This window comes from Pseudophryne corroboree, chromosome 3, assembly GCF_028390025.1.
Source record: "Pseudophryne corroboree isolate aPseCor3 chromosome 3, aPseCor3.hap2, whole genome shotgun sequence".
In the NCBI taxonomy this organism is placed as follows: Eukaryota; Metazoa; Chordata; class Amphibia; order Anura; family Myobatrachidae; genus Pseudophryne; species Pseudophryne corroboree.
The window spans coordinates 347801139-347821618 of record NC_086446.1 but is presented as its reverse complement, the minus strand read 5'-3'; the positions used below and the strand labels follow the sequence as shown (position 1 = coordinate 347821618).

The 20480-nt window shown below is 47.4% G+C and overlaps 1 protein-coding gene across 2 annotated transcripts in view; it reads left to right on the top strand.

The window, feature by feature from the left end:
• FBXL20 (F-box and leucine rich repeat protein 20) overlaps positions 1–20480 on the top strand; it is a 156618-nt gene that overhangs the window by 113937 nt on the left and 22201 nt on the right. For both annotated transcript variants that reach the window (XM_063959723.1, XM_063959722.1), the window contains exons 7-8: positions 16902–16997; positions 17619–17745. In XM_063959723.1, coding sequence (XP_063815793.1) covers positions 16902–16997; positions 17619–17745 — 223 coding nt within the window. The remainder of the gene's footprint in view (positions 1–16901; positions 16998–17618; positions 17746–20480) is intronic.

Below are 20480 nucleotides of genomic sequence, written 5' to 3'. Positions count from 1 at the left end.
AGGGGTCAGAAATGGAAGAAGGTGAGGTGGACATAGCGGTAGGGGAGGATACTCTGTCGCAGTTGAAGCGCTCATAGATGCTATCCGGGAAATCCTCAATATTCCTGAGAAGGTGACTGAGGAAAGTGAAGAATCTTACTTTAATGTACAGAAAAAATCCTCAGCTACTTTTCCTGTGTCAAAATAACTAAATACCCTGTTTGAACAACCGTGGTCCAGAATTTTTTTTCCAGATCCTTAAGCGGTTACTGTCAACTTTTCCCTTTCCCCCTGAGGATAGGAAAAAATGGGAAAATCCACCAATTGTAGATACATCAGTCTCCAGGCTCTCGCGTAAAATAGTTTTACCTGTTCCTGGTGCAGCCTCCCTAAAGGACACAGCTGATTGTAAGATTGAGACTACCCTCAAATCTTTGTATACAGCTGCAGGGGTGGCTCAGAGACCCACTATAGCATGTGGATGGATTGCAAAACCCATTGCAAAGTGGTCTGATAATGTCATAGAGGGTTTTGACAACTTACCTCGAGGTGAAATTATTTTACTTCTGCAACATATACAAGATAGGTTTGCTAAATGCACGCATGACAGCTATGGCAGAGTCAGAATGCAGAGGTTTATTGTTACGTCAGTGGACTGCCGACTCAGACTCCAGGAAAGTTGTGGAAGGCCTGCCATTCTCAGGTGAGGCCTTATTTGGCGATGAACTGGATAAGTAGATCTCAAAAGCTACTGTGGGTAAATCCACTTATCTGCCTTCTGCAGCTTCTCCTGCTAGAAAGACCTACTCAGGACCCAACTTACAGTCCTTTTGGACTGCAAAGTTTTGGGACAGAGCTAGAAGTTCCTCTACTGCCGGCAGAGGTGCTAGAGGGAAATCATGCAAGCCAACCACTGTTGGTGCTCAGGAACAGAGCTCAAGCTCTGTTGCCTCAAAGCCTTCCGCATGACGGGGGCCCACATGCCTGGAAGAAAGGCAGGTGGGAGCTCAGTTAAAATTCTTCAGTCACGTCTGGGTGAGGTCTTGCCAGGACCCCTGGTTCCTAGACCTTATTTCTCTGACGTCCTAGTGGATGCTGGGACTTCCGTAAGGACCATGGGGAATAGCGGCTCCGCAGGAGACTGGGCACAAAAGTAAAAGCTTTAGACTAGCTGGTGTGCACTGGCTCCTCCCCCTATGACCCTCCTCCAAGCCTCAGTTAGATTTTTGTGCCCGGCCGAGAAGGGTGCATGCTAGGTAGCTCTCCTGAGCTGCTTAGAGTAAAAGTTTAAATAGGTTTTTTATTTTCAGTGAGACCTGCTGGCAACAGGCTCACTGCATCGTGGGACTAAGGGGAGAAGAAGCGAACTCACCTGCATGCAGAGTGGATTGGGCTTCTTGGCTACTGGACATTAGCTCCAGAGGGACGATCACAGGTTCAGCCTGGATGGGTCCCGGAGCCGCGCCGCCGGCCCCCTTACAGAGCCAGAAGAGCGAAGAGGTCCGGAGAAATCGGCGGCAGAAGACGTTCCTGTCTTCAGATAAGGTAGCGCACAGCACTGCAGCTGTGCGCCATTGCTCTCAGCACACTTCACACTCCGGTCACTGAGGGTGCATGGCGCTGGGGGGGAGCGCCCTGAGACGCAATAAAACACTATAAAAACCTTATATGGCTAAAGAAATGCATCACATATAGCTCCTGGGCTATATGGATGCATTTAACCCCTGCCAGTTTTCCTGAAAAAAGCGGGAGAAAAGGCCGCCGTGAAGGGGGCGGAGCCTTTCTCCTCAGCACACAAGCGCCATTTTCTTTCACAGCTCCGCTGGAAGGACGGCTCCCTGACTCTCCCCTGCAGTCCTGCTACAAGAATCAGGGTAAAACAAGAGAGGGGGGGCACTATTGGCAGCTAATATAAAACAGCAGCTATAAAGGGAGAAACACTTACATAAGGTTATCCCTGTATATATATAGCGCTCTGGTGTGTGCTGGCAAACTCTCCCTCTGTCTCCCCAAAGGGCTCGTGGGGTCCTGTCCTCTTTCAGAGCATTCCCTGTGTGTGTGCTGGGTGTCGGTACGATTGTGTCGACATGTATGAGGAGGAAAATGATGTGGAAGCAGAGCAATTGCCTGTGTTAGTGATGTCACCCCCTAGGGAGTCGACACCTGACTGGATGGTCGTATTTAAAGAATTACGTGACAATGTCAGCACTTTGCAAAAAACTGTTGACGACATGAGACAGCCGGCAAATCAATTAGTGCCTGTTCAGGCGTCTCAGACACCGTCAGGGGCGCTAAAACGCCCGTTACCTCAGATGGTCGACACAGACCCAGACACGGATACTGAATCCAGTGTCGACGGTGAGGAGACAAACGTAATGTCCAGTAGGGCCACACGTTACATGATCACGGCAATGAAGGAGGCATTGAATATTTCTGACACTTCAAGTACCACAAAAAAGGGTATTATGTGGGGTGTGAAAAAACTACCAGTAGTTTTTCCTGAATCAGATGAATTAAATGAGGTGTGGTTTTCCCCCGATAAAAAAATGCTGATTTCTAATAAATTATTGGCACTATACCCTTTCCCGCCAGAGGTTAGGGCACGTTGGGAAACACCTCCTAGGGTAGATAAGGCGCTCACACGCTTATCAAAACAAGTGGCGTTACCGTCTCCCGATACGGCTGCCCTCAAGGAACCAGCTGATAGAAGGCTGGAAAATATCCTAAAAGGTATATACACACATACTGGTGTTATACTGCGACCAGCAATCGCCTCAGCCTGGATGTGCAGCGCTGGAGTGGCTTGGTCGGATTCCCTGACTGAAAATATTGATACCCTGGATAGGGACAGTATATTATTAACTATAGAGCATTTAAAGGATGCATTACTATATATGCGAGATGCACAGAGGGATATTTGCACCCTGGCATCTAGAGTGAGTGCGATGTCCATTTCTGCCAGAAGAGCGTTATGGACGCGACAGTGGTCAGGTGATGCGGATTCCAAACGACATATGGAAGTATTGCCGTATAAAGGGGAGGAGTTATTTGGGGTCGGTCTATCGGACCTGGTGGCCACGGCAACGGCTGGAAAATCCACCTTTTTACCCCAGGTCACCTCTCAGCAGAAAAAGACACCGTCTTTTCAAACTCAGTCCTTTCGTCCCCATAAGGGCAAGCGGGCAAAAGGCCATTCATTTCTGCCCCGGGGCAGAGGAAGGGGAAAAAGACTGCACCAGGCAGCCTCTTCCCAGGAGCAGAAGCCCTCCCCCGCTTCTGCCAAGTCTTCAGCATGACGCTGGGGCTCTACAAGCGGACTCAGGCATGGTGGGGGGCCGTCTCAAGAATTTCAGCGCGCAGTGGGCTCACTCGCAAGTGGACCCCTGGATCCTGCAGGTAGTATCACAGGGGTACAAATTGGAATTCGAGACGTCTCCCCCTCGCCGGTTCCTGAAGTCTGCTCTACCAACGTCTCCCTCCGACAGGGAGGCGGTAGTGGAAGCTATTCACAAGCTGTATTCCCAGCAGGTGATAATCAAGGTACCCCTCCTACAACAGGGAAAGGGGTATTATTCCACGCTGTTTGTGGTACCGAAGCCGGACGGCTCGGTGAGACCAATTTTAAATCTAAAATCCTTGAACACTTACATAAAAAGGTTCAAATTCAAGATGGAGTCACTCAGAGCAGTGATAGCGAACCTGGAAGAAGGGGACTATATGGTATCTCTAGACATCAAAGATGCTTATCTCCATGTCCCAATCTACCCTTCTCACTAAGGGTACCTCAGGTTTGTGGTACAAAACTGTCATTATCAGTTTCAGACGCTGCCGTTTGGATTGTCCACGGCACCACGGGTCTTTACCAAGGTAATGGCCGAAATGATGATTCTTCTTCGAAGAAAAGGCGTCTTAATTATCCCTTACTTGGACGATCTCCTGATAAGGGCAAGGTCCAGGGAACAGTTAGAGGTCGGAGTAGCACTATCTCAGGTAGTGCTACGTCAGCACGGGTGGATCCTAAATATCCCAAAATCACAGCTGATTCCAACAACACGTCTACTGTTCCTGGGGATGATTCTGGACACAGTCCAGAAAAAGGTGTTTCTCCCGGAGGAGAAGGCCAGGGAGTTATCCGAGCTAGTCAGGAAACTCCTAAAACCAGGCCAAGTGTCAGTGCATCAATGCACGAGAGTCCTGGGAAAAATGGTGGCTTCTTACGAAGCGATTCCATTCGGAAGATTCCATGCACTTTTCAGTGGGATCTGCTGGACAAATGGTCCGGATCGCATCTTCAGATGCATCAGCGGATAACCCTATCTCCAAGGACAAGGGTGTCTCTCCTGTGGTGGTTACAGAGTGCTCATCTTCTAGAGGGCCGCAGATTCGGCATTCAGGATTGGATGCTGGTGACCACCGATGCCAGCCTGAGAGGCTGGGGAGCAGTCACACAGGGAAGAAATTTCCAGGGCTTGTGGTCAAGCATGGAAACGTCTCTTCACATAAATATCCTGGAACTAAGGGCCATTTACAATGCCCTAAGTCAAGCAAGGCCTCTGCTTCAGGGTCAGTCGGTATTGATCCAATCGGACAACATCACGGCAGTCGCCCACGTCAACAGACAGGGCGGCACAAGAAGCAGGAGGGCAATGGCAGAAGCTGCAAGGATTCTTCGCTGGGCGGAAAATCATGTGGTGGCACTGTCAGCAGTGTTCATTCCGGGAGTGGACAACTGGGAAGCAGACTTCCTCAGCAGACACGACCTCCACCCGGGGGAGTGGGGACTTCACCCAGAAGTCTTTCAAGTGATTGTAAACCGTTGGGAAAAACCAAAGGTGGACATGATGGCGTCCCGTCTCAACAAAAAACTGGACAGATATTGCGCCAGGTCAAGGGACCCTCAGGCAATAGCGGTGGACGCTCTGGTAACACCGTGGGTGTACCAGTCGGTGTATGTGTTCCCTCCTCTGCCTCTCATACCCAAAGTACTGAGAATCATAAGAAGGAGAGGAGTAAGAACTATACTCGTGGCTCCGGATTGGCCAAGAAGAACTTGGTACCCGGAACTGCAAGAGATGCTCACGGAGGACCCGTGGCCTCTACCTCTAAGAAAGGACCTGCTCCAGCAGGGACCTTGTCTGTTCCAAGACTTACCGCGGCTGCGTTTGACGGCATGGCGGTTGAACGCCGGATCCTGATGGAAAAAGGCATTCCAGATGAAGTCATCCCTACCCTGATCAAAGCCAGGAAGGATGTAACCGCGAAACATTATCACCGCATTTGGCGAAAATATGTTGCGTGGTGTGAGGCCAAGAAGGCCCCCACAGAGGAATTTCAACTGGGTCGTTTCCTGCATTTCCTGCAAGCAGGACTGTCTATGGGCCTAAAATTAGGATCCATTAAGGTTCAAATTTCGGCCCTGTCGATCTTCTTCCAGAAAGAACTGGCTTCAGTGCCTGAAGTTCAGACGTTTGTCTAGGGGGTACTGCATATACAGCCTCCTTTTGTGCCACCAGTGGCACCTTGGGATCTCAATGTAGTTTTAGGGTTCCTAAAATCACATTGGTTTGAACCACTCACCACTGTGGAATTAAAATATCTCACATGGAAGGTGGTCATGCTGTTAGCTCTGGCGTCAGCCAGGCGTGTCTCAGAATTGGCGGCTTTGTCATATAAAAGCCCTTACCTAATTTTTCATTCAGACACGGCAGAATTGAGGACTCGTCCTCAATTTCTCCCTAAGGTGGTTTCAGCGTTTCACATGAACCAACCTATTGTGGTGCCTGCGGCTACTAGGGACTTGGAGGACTCCAAGTTGCTGGACGTAGTCAGGGCCCTGAAAATATGTTTCCAGGACGGCTGGAGTCAGAAAATCTGACTCGCTGTTTATCCTGTATGCACCCAACAAGCTGGGTGCTCCTGCTTCTAAGCAGACGATTGCTCGTTGGATTTGTAGTACAATTCAGCTTGCACATTCTGTGGCAGGACTGCCACAGCCAAAATCTGTTAAAGCCCATTCCACAAGGAAAGTGGGCTCATCTTGGGCGGCTGCCCGAGGGGTCTCGACTTTACAACTTTGCCGAGCAGCTACTTGGTCAGGGGCAAACACGTTTGCAAAATTTTACAAATTCGATACCCTGGCTGAGGAGGACCTGGAGTTCTCTCATTCGGTGCTGCAGAGTCATCCGCACTCTCCCGCCCGTTTGGGAGCTTTGGTATAATCCCCATGGTCCTTACGGAAGTCCCAGCATCCACTAGGACGTCAGAGAAAATAAGAATTTACTTACCGATAATTCTATTTCTCATAGTCCGTAGTGGATGCTGGGCACCCATCCCAAGTGCGGATTGTCTGCAATACTTGTATATAGTTATTGTTACAAAAAAATCGGGTTGTTTATTGTTGTGAGCCATCTTTTCAGAGGCTCCTACGTTTATCATACTGTTAACTGGGTTCAGATCACAGGTTGTACAGTGTGATTGGTGTGGCTGGTATGAGTCTTACCCGGGATTCAAAATCCTTCCTTATTATGTACGCTCGTCCGGGCACAGTATCCTAACTGAGGCTTGGAGGAGGGTCATAGGGGGAGGAGCCAGTGCACACCAGCTAGTCTAAAGCTTTTACTTTTGTGCCCAGTCTCCTGCGGAGCCGCTATTCCCCATGGTCCTTACGGAAGTCCCAGCATCCACTACGGACTATGAGAAATAGAATTATCGGTAAGTAAATTCTTATTTTCCCAGAGCTACAGGCTGGAGTTCCAGGATCTCCCACCTCACAGATTCTTCAAATCAGGCTTACCAGCTTCACATGAAGCAAAAATAACCTTACAAGAAGCTATTCAAAAACTGTTACTGACTCAGGTCATTGTTCCAGTTCCACCTCATGTACAAAACAGGGGATACTATTCCAGCTTGTTTATTGTACCGAAACCGGACGGTTCGGTCAGACCGATCCTGAATCTCATGTCATTGAACCCGTACTTACGGGTATTCAAGTTCAAAATGGAGTCTCTGAGAGCGGTGATCTCGGGTCTGGAAGAGGGGGAGTTCCTTGTGTCTCTGGCTATCAAGGATGCGTACCTTCACATTCTGATCTGGCTGTCTCACCAGGCTTACCTGTGGTTTGCACTGCAGGACTGTCACTACCCGTTTCAGGCCCTGCCTTTTGGTCTCTCAAGGGCACCAAGGGCGTTCACCAAAGTGATGGCAGAGATGATGAAAACAAGGAGTGAACATTATTCCTTACCTGGACAATCTTCTGATAAAGGCTGCATCCAGGGAACAGTTGTTGGTGAACATTAGTCTCACAACCACATTGCTCCTGGATCATGGGTGGATTCTGAACCTGCCAAAATCTCACCTAGAACCAACGCAGAAACTGCATTTCCTGGGAATGATCCTGGACACAGTCTCAGAAAGTGTTCCTCCCCTTGGAAACGGCAGTGGTAATCCAGTCGATGATGGGCTGTCTTGAAGCCAAACCGAATCTTAGTACATCAGTGTATCCGTCTTCTGGGAAAAATGGTGTCCTCTTATGAGGCAATTCAGTACAGAAGGTTTCATGCAACGCCCTTGCAGCTGGATCTGTTGGACAAATGGTCCGGATCGCATCTACACATGCATCAGATGATTCGTCTGTCGACGAAGGCCAGGAATTCCCTACTATGGTGGTTACAAAGTCTCACCTGGTGAAGGGTCGACGGTTCGGGATTCAAAATTGGATTCTGTTAACCATCGACGCAAGCCTCAGAGGTTGGGGAGCGGTCACCCAGGGGGTACAATTCCAAGGAAGATGGTCAAGTCTGGAAGCCACACTTCCCAAAGACATCCTGGAGCTCAGGGCGGTCTACAATGCCCTTCTGAAGGCCTCTTATCTTCTTCAGAATCAGGCCATTCAAGTTCAGTTGGACAATGTGACGGCGGTGACGTACATTAATCGACAAAGCGAAACAAAAAGCAGAGCCGCCATGTCAGGTGTCAAGAATTCTCCTCTGGGTGGTGGCGTTGTTGGCAATCTTCATTCTGGGAGTAGACAACTGGGAAGCAGATTTCCTCAGCAGAAAAGACCTGCAACCAGGAGAATGGGGCCTCCAACCGGAGGTGTTCCAGCGCCTAACATCGGTGGGGTTGTCCACAAATCGACATGATGGCCTCTCATCTCAACAAGAAGCTTAGACGGTACTGTTCCAGGTCGAGGGACCCACAGGCTGTAGCGGTCAACACCCTGACAACTCCGTGGGTATACCAACTGGTATACTTGTTTCCTCTGATTCCTCTGATCCCAAGGGTTCTCAAAGAATAAGAAGGGAAAGAGTTCATGCAATCCTGATTGCTCCGGAGTGGCCGAGAAGGGCCTGGTATGCGGACCTTCTAGAGATGCTAAGCGAAGATACGTGGCCTCTGCCTCTTCGAGAGGATCTTCTGCAACAGGGCCCGTTCATCTATCAAGACTTACCATGGCTACGTTTGACAGCATGGAAGTTGAGAGGCTGATTCTAGCCCGGAAAGGGATTCCCGACGAGCTCATCCCGACTATGATCCAAGCCAGGAAGGGGGTAACGTTGAAACATTATCATAGTTTCTGGAAGAAATATGTCTCTTGGTGTGAAAGTAGACGATATTCTATGGTGGAATTTCATCTGGGACGTTTCCTGCTGTTCCTGCAGCCGGGTGTGGATGTGGGCCTATGCCTAGGCTCCTTAAAGGTTCAGATTTCGGCCTTGTCAATTTTCTTTCAGAAACAATTGGCTTCTCTACCGGAAGTATAGACATTCTTGAAGGGCGTCCTTCGTATCCAACCTCCCTTTGTGCCTCCCACGGCACCTTGAGAACTCCAGTTGGTTCTACGTTTCCTCCAATCGGACTGGTTCGAACAGTTACTGGAGGTGGAAGAAAAATATCTTGCGTGGAAAACCGTCACGCTGTTGGCCTTGGCAAGGCGCGTCTCAGAACTGGGGGTGTTGTTGCACAAGAGTCCCTACTTTATTTTCCAGGAGGACAGAGCTGAACTCAGGACTCGTCAGCAATTCCTGCCAAAGGGTGGTGTCGGCATTTCACATCACCAGCCGATTGTGGTTCCGGTTGTTACTGACACCTCTACTGTTTCTAAGTCCTTGGATGTGGTGCGGGCCTTGAAGATATATGTGAAGAGAACGGCTCATACTAGGAAATCGTATTCACTGTTCGTTCTCTATGATGCCAACAAGATTGGGTGTCCTGCTTCAAAGCAGTCAATTGCAAGATGGATCAGGCTTACTATCCAACATGCTTATTCTACAGCAGGTTTGCCGATTCCAAAATCTATTCAGACCCACTCTACTAGGTCAGTTGGTTCCCCCTGGGCGGCTGCCCGGGGGGGGGGTCTCTGCATTACAGCTATGCCGAGCAGTTACTTGGTCGGGTTCGAACATGTTTGCAAAGTTTTACAAGTTTGATACCTTGTCCTCTGAGGAACTTCAGTTTGGTCAGTCAGTTCTGCAGGAACCTCAGCACTCTCCCACCCGGTTTGGGAGCTTTGGTACTTCCCCATGGTACTAAATGGATTCCCAGTATCTCCTAGGACGTAAGAGAAAATAGGATTTTAATTACCTACCAGTAAATCCTTTTCTCGTAGTCCGTAGGGGATACTGGGCACCCGCCCGGTGCTTCATTCTTCCTGCTAAGTTACTTGTTAACTGTTTGGTTGAGCCGTTGCTGTACTTGTTTTCACGTTCTGGTTAGCATGGCTATCCTCTCGTTAAGGGTGTGCTGGTTCGAAATCTCACCACTGTTCTTATCTGTTTCCTTCTCTCAAAGTATGTCTGTTTCCTCCGGGCACCGTTTCCTAGACTGAGTCAGGTGGGTCCCACGAAGCAGGCAGGCTAGTGCCATCCAGTCCTGCCTGAAAATAACAAACAGCTAAAATAAATGCAGAAAACTCTTCAGGAACTCCAGAAATGTGACCGTCTCCTCCGTGCATGTTTTCTAAACCGAGTCAGGTGGGAGGGGCATAGAGGGAGGAGCCAGCACATACTATAAATTTCTTAAAGTGCCCGTAGCTCCTAGTGGACCCGTCTATACCCCATGGTACTAAATTGATTCCCAATATACCCTAAATTCTACTAAATTTAGTACCCCATGGTACTAAATTGATTCCCAGTATCCCCTATGGACTACGAGAAAAGGACTTACCGGTAGGTAATTAAAATCCTATTTTTTCCCTTCAGACATGTAAATAACCATGGGCTTTTGTGCTTTAGATGCCACAGTTTGCTTTAAAGTCCCAATGGGAGATGTATCAGAGCTTGTGGAGAGAAATAAAGTACCAGCCAATCAGCTCCTAACTGTCATTTCCAAACTTAGCCTGTAACATGGTAGTTAAGAATTGTTTGTTTGGTGCTTTATCTCTCTCCAAGCTTTGATACATCGCCGATGCCAGTATGGCTTTGATTATGGCAATAAAAATTAAAGTATACACAATTCTCTAAACCAGACATTTGTTGTTAACAGGCAATTAAACATCTCTGTAAATCTGTAATTCCTTTTGTTTTGTTTGAAATAAAAACAATTGCTGCATTTATTTCCTTAACATTTTTTTTCTCTTTCTGTAATGCAATATACAGATGTGTCCTCTTACTTTGTTGCACATCACGGGCTATGCAGGGTGGCGTTCGCTACCCCGTACTACCGAGTGACCAGAGGTCATTAAAGGAAGCAGGGAGACTTACTCCCGCTACTGTCACACACACAAGGGAGCAGGAGGGAAGTAAAGTACATGGATAATGGGGTGCTATGCACCCGCTACTCTTAAAAAACTCTGCAGAGCTATGAGCGATAGTAGGGGGCACGCTCCTGGACACGTGAAAATGACTGGGAGTTCAGGCGCTGCGGGAGGTCGCGCTATCATTGCGACACCGATGCGACAAGCTACCTCCTGCAGAAACAATGCAAGAGGACACATCTGTATCATAACTTATTAATAATGAAGCATGGAGCGCCTTTAAAAATATATATAGTTACCTAGGCAAGGGCTCTGGCTTGGTTAGTCTGTCAGAGTAGAGTTTAGAGCATTGAGTGGGAAAGAGCTTAGTGACAATCTTGCAATGTAATGATTATATTATAAAGGCTTAGAGCTCTTTTGGTGCATGGCAGGTAATTTGATTGACTGCCAGGCTGCTTGTCACAGGCATGTCTATAATGAGTCCCGCAGTCCCGCCCTCAATGAGAAATTTCCGCCCTACTCCCCATTTTGTATATATCCCTATTTCTCTATCGTCCTTGTGGATGCTGGGGTTCCTGAAAGGACCATGGGGAATAGCGGCTCCGCAGGAGACAGGGCACAAAAAGTAAAGCTTTCCGATCAGGTGGTGTGCACTGGCTCCTCCCCCCATGACCCTCCTCCAGACTCCAGTTAGATTTTTGTGCCCGGCCGAGAAGGGTGCAATCTAGGTGGCTCTCCTAAAGAGCTGCTTAGAGAAAGTTTAGCTTAGGTTTTTTATTTTACAGTGAGTCCTGCTGGCAACAGGATCACTGCAACGAGGGACTTAGGGGAGAAGGAGTGAACTCACCTGCGTGCAGGATGGATTGGCTTCTTGGCTACTGGACATCAGCTCCAGAGGGACGATCACAGGTACAGCCTGGATGGTCACCGGAGCCGCGCCGCCGGCCCCCTTGCAGATGCTGAAGTAAGAAGAGGTCCAGAATCGGCGGCTGAAGACTCCTGCAGTCTTCTAAAGGTAGCGCACAGCACTGCAGCTGTGCGCCATTTTCCTCTCAGCACACTTCACACGGCAGTCACTGAGGGTGCAGGGCGCTGGGAGGGGGGCGCCCTGGGAGGCAAATGAAAACCTTTTTTGGCGAAAAATACCTCACATATAGCCCCCAGAGGCTATATGGAGATATTTAACCCCTGCCAAGATTCACTAAATAGCGGGAGACGAGCCCGCCGAAAAAGGGGCGGGGCCTATCTCCTCAGCACACAGCGCCATTTTCTCTCACAGAAAGCCTGGAGAGAAGGCTCCCAGGCTCTCCCCTGCACTGCACTACAGAAACAGGGTTAAAACAGAGAGGGGGGGCACTGATTTTGGCGATATTGAGATATATAAAGATGCTATAAGGGAAAACACTTATATAAGGTTGTCCCTATATAATTATAGCGTTTTGGTGTGTGCTGGCAAACTCTCCCTCTGTCTCCCCAAAGGGCTAGTGTGGGTCCTGTCCTCTGTCAGAGCATTCCCGGTGTGTGTGCTGTGTGTCGGTACGTGTGTGTCGACATGTATGAGGACGATGTTGGTGAGGAGGCGGAGAAATTGCCTGTAATGGTGATGTCACTCTCTAGGGAGTCGACACCGGAATGGATGGCTTATTTAGGGAATTACGTGAGAATGTCAACACGCTGCAAGGTCGGTTGACGACGTGAGACGGCCGACAAACTATTAGTACCGGTCCAGGCGTCTCAGAAACACCGTCAGGGGCGTTAAAAACGCCCATTTACCTCAGTCGGTCGACACAGACACAGACACGGACACTGAATCCAGTGTCGACGGTGAATAAACAAACGTATTTCTCATTAGGGCCACACGTTAAGGGCAATGAAGGAGGTGTTGCATATTTCTGATACTACAAGTACCACAAAAAAGGGTATTATGTGGGAGTGAAAAAACTACCTGTAGTTTTTCCTGAATCAGATAAAATAAAATGAAGTGTGTGATGATGCGTGGGGTTACCCCGATAGCAAATATTGGCGTTATACTCTTTCCCGCCAGAAATTAGGGCGCGTTGGGAAACACCCCTTAGGGTGATAAGGCGCTCACACGCTTATCAAGTGGCGTTACCGTCTCCAGATACGGCCGCCCTCAAGGAGCCAGCTGATAGGAAGCTGGAAAGATATCCTAAAAAGTATATACACACATACGGTGGTTATACTGCGACCAGCGATCGCCATCAGCCTGGAGATGCAGTGCTGGGTTGGCTTGGTCGGATTCCCTGACTGAAAATATTTTATTCATATAGGGCATTTAATAGGATGCATTCTATATATATGTACGTGAGATGCACAGAGGGATATTTGCTCTCTGGCATCAAGATAAGTACGTTGTCCATATCACCCAGAAGATGTCATGGACACGACAGTGGTCAGGTGATACAGATCCCATACGGCACATGGAAGTATTGCCGTATAAAGGGAAGGAGTTAGTTGGGGTCGGTCCATCGGACCTGGGGACCACGGCAACAGCTGGGAAATCCAACCTTTTTACCCCAAGTTACATCTCAGCTGAAAAAGACACCGTCTTTTCAGCCTCAATCCTTCCTTTCCCATGAGGGCATGCAGGCAAAAGGCCAGTCATATCTGCCCAGACATAGAGGTAAGGGAAGTAGACGACTGCAGCAGGCAGCCCCTTCCCAGGAAAAGAAGCCCTCCACCGCGTCTGCCAAGTCCTCAGCATGACGCTGGGGCCATGCAAGCGGACTCAAGGTGGGGGGGTAGTCTCAAGAGTCTCAGCGCGCAGTGGGATCACTCGCAGGTTGACCCCTAGATAGTACAAGTATTATCCCAGGGGTACAGATTGGAGAGTCGAGACATCTTCTCCTCGCAGGTTTCTGAAGTCTGCTTTACCAACGGCTCCCTCCGACAGGGAGGCAGCATTGGAAACAATTCACAAGCTGTATATCCAGCAGGTGATAATCAAAGTACCCCTCCTACAACAAGGAAAAGGGTATTATTTTTCCACACTATATTGTGGTACTGACGCCAGACGGCTTGGTGAGACATAGTCTAAACTGAAATCTTTGAACACTTACATAAAAGGTTCAAATCGAGATGGAGTCACTCAGAGCAGTGATAGCGAACCGGAAAAAAGGGGACTATATGGTGTCCCTGGACATCAAGGATTACCTCCATGTCCAAATTTGCCCTTCTCAACAAGGGTACCTCTGGTTCGTGGTACAGAACTGTCAATATCAGTTTCAGACGATGCCGTTTGAATTATCCACGGCACCCCGGGCCTTTTACCAAGGTAATGGCCGAAAAGATGTTTCTTCAAAGAAAAAAGGCATCTAAATTATCCCTTACTTGGACGATATCCTGAAAAGGGCAAGTTCCAGAGAACAGTTGGAGGTCGGAAGAGCACTATCTAAAGTAGTTCTACGACAGCACGACTGGATTCTAAATATTCCAAGAATCGCAGCTGTTTTCCGACGATACGTCTGCTGTTCCTAGGAATGATTCTGGGCATAGTCCAGAAAAAGGTGTTCCTCCGGGAGGAAAAAGCCAAGGAGTTATTCGACCTAGTCAGAAACCTCCTAAAACCAGGCCAAGTATCAGTGCATCAATGCACAGGAGTCCTGGGAAAAATGGTGGCTTCTTACGAAGCGATTCCATTCGGCAGATCTCAGGGGATTTGCTGGACGAATGGTCCGGATCGCATTTTCAGATGCATCAGCGGATAATCCTGTCTCCAAGGACAAGGGTGTCTCTTCTGTGGGGGCTGCAGAGTGCTCATCTTTTAGAGGGCAGCACACTCAGCATTCAGGACTGTGTTCTGGGGACCACGGATACCAGCCTGAGAGGCTGGGGAGTAGTCACACAGGAAAAAAAAAAAAAAAATTTCCAAGGAAGTGTGGTCAAGTCTGGAGACTTCTCTCCACATGAATATACTGGAGCTAAGGGCAATTTACAATGCTCTGAGCCTAGGAAGACTCCTGCTTCAAAGTCAACCGGTACTGATCCAGTAGGACATCATCATGGCGGTCGCCCACGTTATCAGACGGGGCGACACAAGAAGCAGGAGGGCAATGACAGCAAGGATTCTTCGCTGGGCGGAAAATCATGTGATAACACTGTCAGCAGTGTTCATTCCGGGAGTGGGCAACTGGGAAGATTTCCTCAGCATAAATGAATTCCACCCGGAAAAGTGGAAACTTAATCTGGAAGTTTCCACATGATTGTAAACCGTTGGGAAAGACCAAAGGTGGTTATGATGGCGTCCCACCTGAAGCGCCCGGTCAAGAGACACTCAGGCAATAGCTGGGACGCTCTGGTAACACCGTCGGTGTACCAGTCGGTGTATGTGTTCCATCCTCTGCTTTTCATACCCAATGTATTGAAAATGATAGGAAGGAGAGGAGTAAGAACTATACTCGTGGCTCCGGTTTGGCCAAGAAGGACTTGGTTCCCGGAACTTCAAGAGATACTAAGAAGGGTCTTGATTCGGCAAGAACCGTGTCTGTTCCGGGACTTACCGCAGCTGCGTTGACGCCAAGGCGGGTGAACGCCGGATCCTAAGGGAAAGAGGCATTCCGGAAGAGGTCATCCCTACCCTGGTCAGAGCCAGGAAGGAGGTGACCGCACAACATTATCACCACTTAGGTGAAAATATGTGCCAGGGTGTGAGTCCAGGAAGGCTCCACGGAAGAATTTCAACTAGGTTAATTTCTACATTTCCTGCAAACAGGAGTGTCTATGGGTCTCAAATTGGGTCCATTAAGGTTCAAATTTCGGCCTGTTGATTTTCTTCCAGAAAGAAATTGGCTTCAGTTCCTGAAGTCCAGAAGTTGTTAAGGGAGTACTGCATATACAGCCCCTTTGATGTCTCCAGTGGCACTGGGCGATCTCAACGTAGTTTTGGGATTCCTAAAAAATCACATTGGTTTAAACAACTCAAATCTGTGGATTTGATATATCTCACATGGAAAATGACCATGCTGTTGGTCCTGGCCTCGGCCAGGCGAGTGTCAGAATTGGCGGCTTTATCTCACAAAGCCATATCTGATTGTCCATTCGGACAGAGCAAAGCTGCGGACTCGTCCCCAGTTTCTCCTTAAGGTGGTGTCAGCGTTTCACCTGAACCAGCTTATTGTGGTACCTGCGGCTACTAGGGACTTGGAGGACTCCAAGTTGCTGGATGTTATCAGGGCCCTGAAAATATAGTTTCCAGGTTGGCTGGAGTCAGGAAATCTGACTTGCTGTTTATCCTGTATGCACCCAACAATGCTGGGTGCTTCTGCTTCTAAGCAGTCGATTGCTCGTGGGATTGGTAGCACAATTCAACTTGCACATTCTGTGGCAGGCCTGCCACAGTCTAAATCTGTTAAGGCCCATTCCACAAGGAAGGTGGGCTCATCTTGGGCGGCTGCCCGAGGGGTCTCGGCATTACAACTTTGCCGAGCAGCTACGTGGTCGGGGGAGAACACGTTTGTAAAATTCTACAAATTTGATACCCTGGCAAAAGAGGACCTGGAGTTCTCTCATTCGGTGCTGCAGAGTCATCCGCACTCTCCCGCCCGTTTGGGAGCTTTGGTATAATCCCCATGGTCCTTTCAGGAACCCCAGCATCCACAAGGACGATAGAGAAAATAAGAATTTACTTACCGATAATTCTATTTCTCGGAGTCCGTAGTGGATGCTGGGCGCCCATCCCAAGTGCGGATTATCTGCAATACTTGTACATAGTTATTGCTAACAAAATCGGGTTATTGTTGTTGTGAGCCATCTTTTCAGAGGCTCCGCTGTTATCATACTGTTAACTGGGTTCAGATCACAGGTTGTACAGTGTGATTGGTGTGGCTGGTATGAGTCTTACCCGGGATTCAAAATTCCTCCCTTATTGTGTACGCTCGTCCGGGCACAGTACCTAACTGGAGTCTGGAGGAGGGTCATGGGGGGAGGAGCCAGTGCACACCACCTGATCGGAAAGCTTTACTTTTTGTGCCCTGTCTCCTGCGGAGCCGCTATTCCCCATGGTCCTTTCAGGAACCCCAGCATCCACTACGGACTCCGAGAAATAGAATTATCGGTAAGTAAATTCTTATTTTTTGATCGGGTACAGTTAGCACAGGACTAGGGCGGCGTTGTGTACCACACCTTTGAAAACTTCTTAAAATATGCTCTGGAACTCCTTTTTGGGATGGGTGATGACTTGACTCTCTCCTCGTTTATCTTCTTCTTGCAGAACCTCATCTAGTCTCAGTAAATTTTGCTGTAAATTGAAACATTTGGACCTGGCATCATGCACATCCATTACCAACCTTTCCCTCAAGGCTCTCAGGTGAGGGTAATGCTAAAAAAAAATCCATACTGTATAATCTACATGTCTACCAAGAATAGCATATAGAGGAAAGGACCTATGAATAAAACATTGTATAATAAAGTCTAGAACATAGTGCTGGACAAAAAAAAAAAAAATGTTTTACACTAATCCTTATTACTCCTACTCTATTTAAACACTGCTTAAAGGATGGCTAAATTTTAAAGAAGTTATGTATTTGTTCCTCTTGCTGTTATACCTAACTTACCTTATGCCCCTTTACACCCTCCACCGGGCAGCCATAACCTACTGCTACCCCATAATAAGAAGGAACCCATCTGTAATTGATCTATTGAGCACTTGAGTGTACGCTCAGCTGAAAAGGATGAAATGCCTGCTCTTCTCCAATTTTTTGTGACTACCTCTTCTGTTTAGTGTCAACCTCTTGAGACCACAAGAGGGTGGGCAATCCTGCTGATGTATTACCTTAAACCATGCGCAAAGGATTGAAAAGAGAGAGGACAAAAGTAGCAAAATAATGGGGTGTGAGAAAATTGTATTTATTCTAACTGGGTTTATTTTTTATTTTTTTTTATAAATGAAAGGGTTTCTGATTAACATCCCATTCTCTGTGCATGACAGTGAGGGCTGCCCCCTCCTGGAGCAACTGAACATCTCATGGTGTGATCAGATCAGCAAGGATGGGATCCAGGCTCTGGTAAAGGGCTGCGGGGGGCTGCGGTTTCTGTCCCTCAAAGGCTGCACTCAGGTATGCCAGATGTCTTGTACCCTTCAACAGACCATGCATTTCATCCAAGAGCAAAAGTAGACATTATTAATTGTTGTAATTATATAGCGCACTGCAGATGTTAGAAATTGAAAATTAATATTAGTCTGCTTTTATGACTTACTGTAAGTATGCAGTGTTCTTGGTACATATAATATGCAAATTGTGATCCCAAAGGCTGACATATGCAACTCAAAACTGACCTATCTGGAGCAGATTTCTCAAATACTGAGAATAAATTGTTTGTGCTTTAAACATAAAGAAGGCTGCAAAACAATCACCATTTACTGAATAAAGATAACAATAATACAAATGATATTTAGAAATAAAACCAAACCTGCCGCAAGGCCAAAACATGCAATGAAAGGGGTACCTAAGCTTCCTTACATAACAACTGAAATTAATAAAGACTAGGAAGCGCAGATTGCATGTGCAAATATAAATGATCTAAAACATAAATGGTAAAATACAGTAAGTAATCAGCACTAAAAACAAACGAACAAATACTGTATTCTATAATTTACAATCAATATTAAGGGATATAAAATGCTCGGCAAAAGGATTCCCATATCTACATAATCCACTCATGCAACCTAGATAGCCTTTATAGTAGGAATAGGACGCTCTATAAACACTGCCAGAAAAGTTGCACCTGAAAGGGAGGAAAATAATTACAAGGGGCTGAAATGAAGATATCATGAATAGCTGTTCATGGAAACAACTAATTGCTCTTACTACTGCTAATCTTGATGGAACGCATCCATTTTTGAATAGTTCCATTTAGAATCAGACCTCGCAGAATGTAGCTGTTTATCTGACATAAAAATACTATTTTCTAATATTAAGTTATTAATACCACATTACTACAAAGTGTGGAGACTTATTAGCAAACATCTGCGAGCCCAATGATCTATCTATGCGCTACTTTAATGTAACCTATTATGACCTCAAGTCACATGTACTTCTGCACAGTTCATCTGAAGTCTGTGTACAAGCAAAGCCAATAGTCTGGGGTATGAATTTGATTGTCAGACCCTATTTTTAGCGCTAAAATCCAATTTATCCTCTATATGCTATGATTCCTCCCCCCCCCCCCCCCCCCCCTTTTTTTTTAAACACATAAATGTGTCCGTACAAAAAATGTCCCATCAGTGAAGCTTTTAGAAACTTATTGGTCAATTTTTACAGGGTTTCTGTTGATCAAGTTGGTTTCCCTATACATATAGGTCCTGATTCTCAGTCAGACAGAGTGGCCACACGTATGAATGGTCACTGCAGCCACATTTACTGCCTTATGCTAATGTGAGTCTATATACAGCTTCATGCATATGGTCAGACCGCCCATTATTTTTCCATCAGCCATAATGGTCATTATTAGTATTGGTGCTCACACCTAGCCCATGCTGCAAAGATCTGTCATAAATAGGCTTCCCTTCTCCATACATACACCTCCTCCTAGAAACAGCCGCTTCACTGACAGATTTGGCCACACGTGGAGTGAACCAGCCACTCTAGTTTCCTCAATCAAGGTGCACATGCATAGTGCGGAGCCTGCGCAGTCTGCACTTGCTTTACACTGTGTACGTACAGTCTGTTGATTGTAAGAAGCGTCTGCAGCTGTAGCTGTGTCCAACTCAGGATCAGGCCTATAATAATCTGTGCTATGCTGACCTCTTCATGAGCACTGCTTTGAGGCAAAGTTGTCCTGCATTGTGATTTAAGTCCGCAAAACTCACTGATACCAGTTTTGCTGGTTTTCTAATGCCCTGCAACATCAATCAGTGGCTACAGTTCATAGAAATTGTCATAATGCTGGTGGTGTACCCTAACTGGGACATTTTGTAGTTCTGTCTGCTACATAATTGCTTTCAGAATATTTATTGTATAATATCAGGAATGTTTTTGTGTGTTTACTCACCTTTTGGAACACATTGAAAGTGTGTCGTCCTAGGAGTATAAGTGCATACTTGCAGAGTTTACACTGTATGAACAGGATTGTCACATCCATAGAGCAAAGAAAAGACTCATTTAAAAGTGGCACTTCATGTCCCTGAAGGTAAGAAGCCCAGGGCTTCCTACTAGATTAGGCAGAGGAGGACTCTAATGTTCTAATTTGTTACCATGGTAGGTCTGTGGTTTTTGTTTGATTGCTCCTATGAAAGCACACCTTACTGCAAGACTTCCTGAGAGATGAACCACCACTCAAATTGTATTTCTCGAACGTCCTAGAGGATGCTGGGGACTCCGTAAGGACCATGGGGAATAGACTGGCTCTGCAGGAGATAGGGCACTTTAAGAAAGCTTTGGATTCTGGGTGTGCACTGGCTCCTCCCTCTGTGCCCCTCCTCCAGACCTCAGTTTTACACTGTGCCCACTGCAGAGAGCTCTCCAGAGTTCTCTGCCTAGAAGCATTTTTTTTTGGATTTTTTCTTTCTACATTTTACTTTTTCACAGGGAGCACTGCTGGCAACAGGCTCCCTGCATCGAGGGACTGAGGAGAGAGGAGCAGACCTTCTTGTCAAAGATAGGCTATGCTTCCTCGGCTACTGGACACCATTAGCTCCAGAGGGGGTGAACGCAGGTTCTTACTGGGCGTCTACCCCCGGAGCCATGCTGACGTTCTCCTCACAGAGCTAGAAGTACAGAAGACAGAAGTCGTCAGGCGGCAGAAGCCTTCAGCTTCACCGAGGTAACGCCGAGCACTGCATTGCTCCCAT